Source organism: Ananas comosus, linkage group 17 (assembly GCF_001540865.1).
Source record: "Ananas comosus cultivar F153 linkage group 17, ASM154086v1, whole genome shotgun sequence".
NCBI classification, from domain to species: Eukaryota; Viridiplantae; Streptophyta; class Magnoliopsida; order Poales; family Bromeliaceae; genus Ananas; species Ananas comosus.
In genome coordinates this window covers 3523658-3529472 of record NC_033637.1, presented here as the reverse complement: position 1 = coordinate 3529472, position 5815 = coordinate 3523658, and the positions used below count along the sequence as shown (strand labels likewise).

Here is a 5815-nt window from a genome sequence, read left to right as displayed (position 1 = left end):
TCTTTTCTTCTCTCTTCACTCAATCCACTAAAATTCTAGACGAAGAGCCTTTCCCGTCGTCCTCCTCCGCCACCGCAGCCAACGAGATAGAGTTTCGGCGGTTGCTAAATGCTTAAATAAGTGTTGGTAAATTAGCAACACTCTTTTAGGTTATAGCGACACTCTTTAACTGTCACTATATACCTAGCGACCCCACATATAGCAACATTTTTTAAAAGTGTCGGTAATTTTAGCTAGCAGCACTTTTTTGACATATACCTATATTTAAAAGTGTCGCTATACACCGTTTTTGTTGTAGTGCCCCAACAAAAAAAATCTGCCAGAATACAACAATCAATCAAAGATAAGTGATGGTTATCCACACAAAAATCCTCCAATTGCTTCGCCAGCAATCTGGCCCTATAGATCACTGCCAACAACTCAGTATTGATTCTTCCGAAAATTATTTATTCCTTTCTGTTCATGTAATCTACCAATAAGCTACAAGTAAAGGTGTGTTCGTCGCCCTTTTTCTGTTACGATCTCCACATGTTGCCCTCTCCCGAACTTCACCGACATCTTCACGAAGGGCCCATATTCCATATCCCCTTCGTCAACCATCACCATAAGATATCTTTTTTGGATGGATTGTTTGTTGTAGGGAATCTTTTCTTGGATAATACACTCCAAGGTTAAAAGCTCTAGTAATACAAATAGAGGAGTTGAATGTTATTGTGCTGATGCAGAATAACATTGCAATCAGCCACCAGGCCAGCAATTGTCCAACTCATTGCACCGAAGTAATCACACTAATAACTTCTTCTTCTTTTTTTGAATCACTGTTAATGGTAGTTTAACAACAGAAAAGAAAAGTGACAGTGCTTATAGCGTGTAGAATTGCATAGGTCTTCTCCTCAGCAATAAAATTTGTCCAAATAATCTCCACAGTATCAAACAAAATGCTTATATCGTATTTACCTGCAGCCCAATTAAATGGCATCTACCCAGTATGGAAAATCATTCTTTTTTTAAATTTTCTGCTTGTTTACTTTTAAGGAAACTAGTTTTTTTGAAAAATATTTTTTTATATTTTTTGTAAAAAAATTTTGAAAAATGAAAATATTACAATTTTATAAAATTTTAAGTTTTTTTAAAAAGCCCCTACTTAGAAGTACGTTCTTCCTCTCATGCACCTGGCAGAAATTTCCAACCCCTGACTTCTTCCGCATGCTTGTTTGCGTGACGATTAAGCATTTCCGTAGAACTAAGCCTTTTTGATGGTTTAATTTAATGACTTATAAAGCCAATGTTACGTACAGTTACATAGGACAAATAATTAAATTAATTAGAAAATAAAAGAATAAACTGGGTTTGGTTGGTTTTCAAGTGTGACAATTCTGGTAATTTTTTTTCCCCAAGGAGAAAAGTTCTATATGTGGAAATTGTAATTTAATTTGTTCGTCTTAGATAAGGATATATGTATATCTTTCCTCAAAAGAAAATTCCAAAGTTCTGTACATGTAATTACTATATATATTTGGACACGTTAGGTAATTTCTTCGTTTCAAAGGTTAACTAATTGGACTGGCAAACTAGTTATCGTAGAATATTTAAGTTTAAATTTCCATTCAATAGCATAAATTTTAGAGTTAATTTCATACAGTTTTTTATAAATATATTAAATAGTAAATATATTCCTACAAAGTTTAGATTTTAATATTTATTTTTACAAAAGCCTAGTAATATCCATATTCGTTCCTCTGTTTTATTACCGTTAAAGCACGTACTATTTATATTTTGATAAAAGATAAGTGAAATGACATTTTTTACTATAACAAATATGTCCTTTTAAAAGTCTAAACTATTAGAATTATACAATAATATCCTCCCAAAAATTTCTCATGGTCATTTTTTTCTTTTCTGCCATCACAAATAATTAAAAAAGGGTAAAAAGATCAATTTATCTCATTCACAAATCAAGATTAAGTATTTTATCTATGATTAACTATATACGGATCGTAACAGCATGAAGATGTTTAAAAACGTTAAGGTTTTTATAAAGAGAAATATAAAAAGTTGTACTTTATAGAAATATATCTGCTATTCAATATATTTATATGAAACTATACTCAATTAACCTTAAATTTTAATTCTGTGTTTCATTTTTTTTTCTGTCAATATGCGTGATATAATTCATCCGATTTATATCATGGTGCACGTGAATAGAAATTATTTTTGTAGATTAATTTTTTGGTACCCGTTTGCAGGTGGCGGAACCGCTACATAAGTTATATTATTATTACAAATTGAGGTGGAACACTGGAACCTTCTTACCCCTCTCTCTCTCTCTCTCTCTCTCTCTCTCTCTCTCTCATTTGTACGTAGCTCGATCACAGATGCTTCTTCATGTACCAGGCCTCTCTCTCTCTCTCCCATTTGTACGTAGCTCAATCATAGATGCTTCTTCATGTACCAGGCTTTGTTAGCTGTAACCTTCTCTCTCTCTCTCTCTCTCTCTCTCTCTCTCTCTCTCCCATTTGTACGTAGCTCAATCATGATGCTTCTTCATGTACCAGGCTTTGTTAGCTGTAACCTTCTCTCTCTCTCTCTCTCTCTCTCTCTCTCTCTCTCTCTCTCTCTCCCATTTGTACGTAGCTCAATCAAAGACGCTTCTTCATGTACCAGGCTTTGTTAGCTGTAACCTTTTCTCTCTCTCTCTCTCTCTCCCATTTGCACGTAGCTCAATCATAGACGCTTCTTTATGTACCAGGCTTTGTTAGCTGTAACCTTTGACAATATATTTTGAAGGAAACTATGCATACGTTACTGGGAGCCAATAATAATAATCTAGCTAGTACACTAATGTTGTATTTTGGTTACACGGCACCATTTTCTTAGTTGTGTATTGGTATTGTTTTCATTTCAACAATAACCCTATAATCTCCTGGTTATAAAAGAACTCTCACCTCATACCAAAACCCCAGTAACCAAAACAAGTATCATCTCCTCTTCTACCTCTGCAAGGAAATGGCTGCAACTACTGGAAGTTCTTCTCTCGCTGTTCGCACCGCGGTGCTCTTCATGGCGGTACTGCTGATGAGCACGTCTGTTTGTGGCGGAGGTGGCGGACATAATGGAGGTGGCGGAGGTGGCGGACAAGGTGGAGGTGGCGGAGGTGGCGGAGGTGCCGGACAAGGTGGAAATGGCGGAGGTGGCGGAGGTGGCGCAGGTGGAAACGGTGGCTCCTCCGCCTTCTGTGAGATCCCGTCAACCGCTTCCGCCCTCTTCGTGGGGCTCGCGCTCGTAATTTCACTCTTCTACTAGGTTGAAGAGAACAGGCCTACTGTTAGTTACCTTCCTGTTGTTGTTTGCTTATTGTTTCCATTCCATGTATTTCTCCGGCTTGTTTTGGATTACTGTTTCATTGGTTGGTTGGTGATTATCTTTATTGGTAATTCTTATAGTTAGCATGTGAGATCGATGTTATTTCTCTTTCTTCTTATATATACAGTTGTACGTGTATTAAAATGAACTCTTTTGGGTATCTTCAAAGCTGATATCTAAGCAGCACATAGAGTAGAACTAGATAATTTTACTGCCTTAGAAGAGATGGAGATGAAAAGAGCAAGAAGAAAACAAGAAGAAAAGGCAAAGTGACATCAACGGGCATGATTTTGAAAGCAAGCATATTAGGTTTACTAAATTAGGTCAAATTTATTTAATTTTGATAAATCTAGTTATCAATATCAAAATAGATTATCAAAACTAAATCTGTTAATATCATCATTTAAAGAAAAAGAGAACTTGGATTATCATGGATATTTATATAGAATGGTTCGTGCATTTAATGGCACAACATGTGCCAAAGAACTTGACTGTCATTAACACAAGTTAAAGCAGATCAATACATCCTCTCCCTGTATCTCCCTCCCTCTCGCTCTCTCTCTCTCTCTTACTGCGTCAAACACAGCTCTGCGCTCTCTCTTACTGCGTCAAATGTAGCTCTGCGCAGTTGAACGTACCAATGATCAGTAACCGTAGCCTTCGTCGTGCAATAACTTAACTTCAGGGAGGAAGGTTCCAGCTCTTTTCCCAATGCCTAAAATGGTTTGAAAAAACCGGTACCGTCTAATCTACAATATCTAATACGAGAACTCATGTCCGCGAGAAGATATATACTTCTTGACCCATATAGCAATATCCTCGGCACAGGCCTGAGCTTGCGGCGTCTTGAGCAGGATATCAAGTGTTGCAAACTCATGGACTGCGTCCTTGTATTCAAGGACCGGTGCATCAACATTCACCTTCCGGAGCTCCTCGGAGTAAGCGATTGCGCGGTCCTTCATCCAGTCGTGCTCCGCGACCACAGTCAAAGTCGGGGGCATACAATTCAATGGCGGGCCCCTTCCAGGTACTAAAGGGTTTGCGGCAGGATGGTCTAAGCTGAACTCTTCCTCAGGTAAGAAGAGTTTCCAGGCAAGCAGGCACGTCGGCTTGTCGTAGAAGTAGGAGTTTGCTTGCTGTATTTCGGATTGAGTTGGGACATTGCCAATGAAGAATGGGTACATTAGAACCTGCGCGACCACTTTGACGGGGTCTAATAGCTTCCCAGCCTCGACTGCCTTTCGGGCCACATAATCTGCGATGTTTGCTCCACAACTTGCGCCGAGGAGAACACACCTGTTACAGCATAGTAGGAAGGAAATTTAGAATAGGGAGCACTTCGTAGGAGGGAAAATAATAACCAGTGAATTAATCAACTTCATGAAATTTGAAGAGCAACATTGAAGGATCAATTTCAAAACATGCCAGATTATAGCAAAAGAATGACCAACAGCATGAATAGTTATTACAAGAAGAGGTAAGAAAAGCATTTGCACAGGGGTTAAAAAAACGATATTTTCTTCAGGAAGAAGTTAATTACCATTGGCACAGCATAAAAAGGATAATGTATAACATGAGTACCAAAATTAAGTTAGCCATGTAGTGTTAAGTGTCTAACATATCAATCATCTAATGTGCCATCTATTAGCAATTGGTTTGATATTCGTACACTTATTATAGTGCTTAGAAAGATTTTTCAAAAAATTTCGATAATACAGAAATGTTCACGCTCTTCTCTGGTTCTTCTAGGACTGCATAGTAATACCTTGTTTTAATGTTTAGAGTTTATCTATTCACTGCATGGATTAGACCTCACTTGTGTGTTGCTTTAAAACAAAGATTCAAGCAGAGAATATTTAGTCAAAAGATATAAATCTTCAATCACGTTAAAGAACTAGATATAAGTTTGTGTATTGTCTTTAAAATTGCCAGTGCATGTTAGTTGGCATGCTATTTGGCATATATGGCACAGAAGCAACTTAAAGGTATATATCAAAGTGCATACCAGTGAAAAAGTTGCCTCATCCGTGTCTATCAAGTTATATCAACCTAAACTCGATCACTGTCTATGCTCTAGTATTAAGGAGGCCACTAGCTAAATTATCTCTCCTGATGAATCTAAGATGTTCACCATGTCATACTTGAAATCAAATGATGCTTTATGATAATAGCACAAGAAGAATGAAATCAATGTGCATATCAGTGAAAAAGTTGACTTAGTCCATGCAGTGCTATCTATCTCTAAATATATATATATATATATATATATATATATATTATATCTAAAGTTGTGTGTATAATCCAACGAAAAACCAACACATTATAATATCAAAACATAAACAGTGGAAAAACTAGAGCAATGGGGGCCCTACAATCCAAATGGGATTGTAATCCAAGTGTCAATTTTCATTCACTAGTCTTGTCAAGTTTTATTATTTTAATACTAATACTA

The 5815-nt window shown here is 36.9% G+C and overlaps 1 protein-coding gene across 1 annotated transcript; it reads right to left on the bottom strand.

Annotated features, from left to right (window-relative positions):
• LOC109723356 (probable carboxylesterase 11) lies at positions 4082–5388 on the bottom strand. The gene is made up of 2 exons (XM_020251692.1): positions 5369–5388; positions 4082–4659 (listed from the first exon to the last, which is right to left on the bottom strand). The coding sequence occupies exons 1-2, from the start codon at positions 5386–5388 to the stop codon at positions 4122–4124; spliced, it is 558 nt and encodes a 185-aa protein (XP_020107281.1). The 3' UTR covers positions 4082–4121.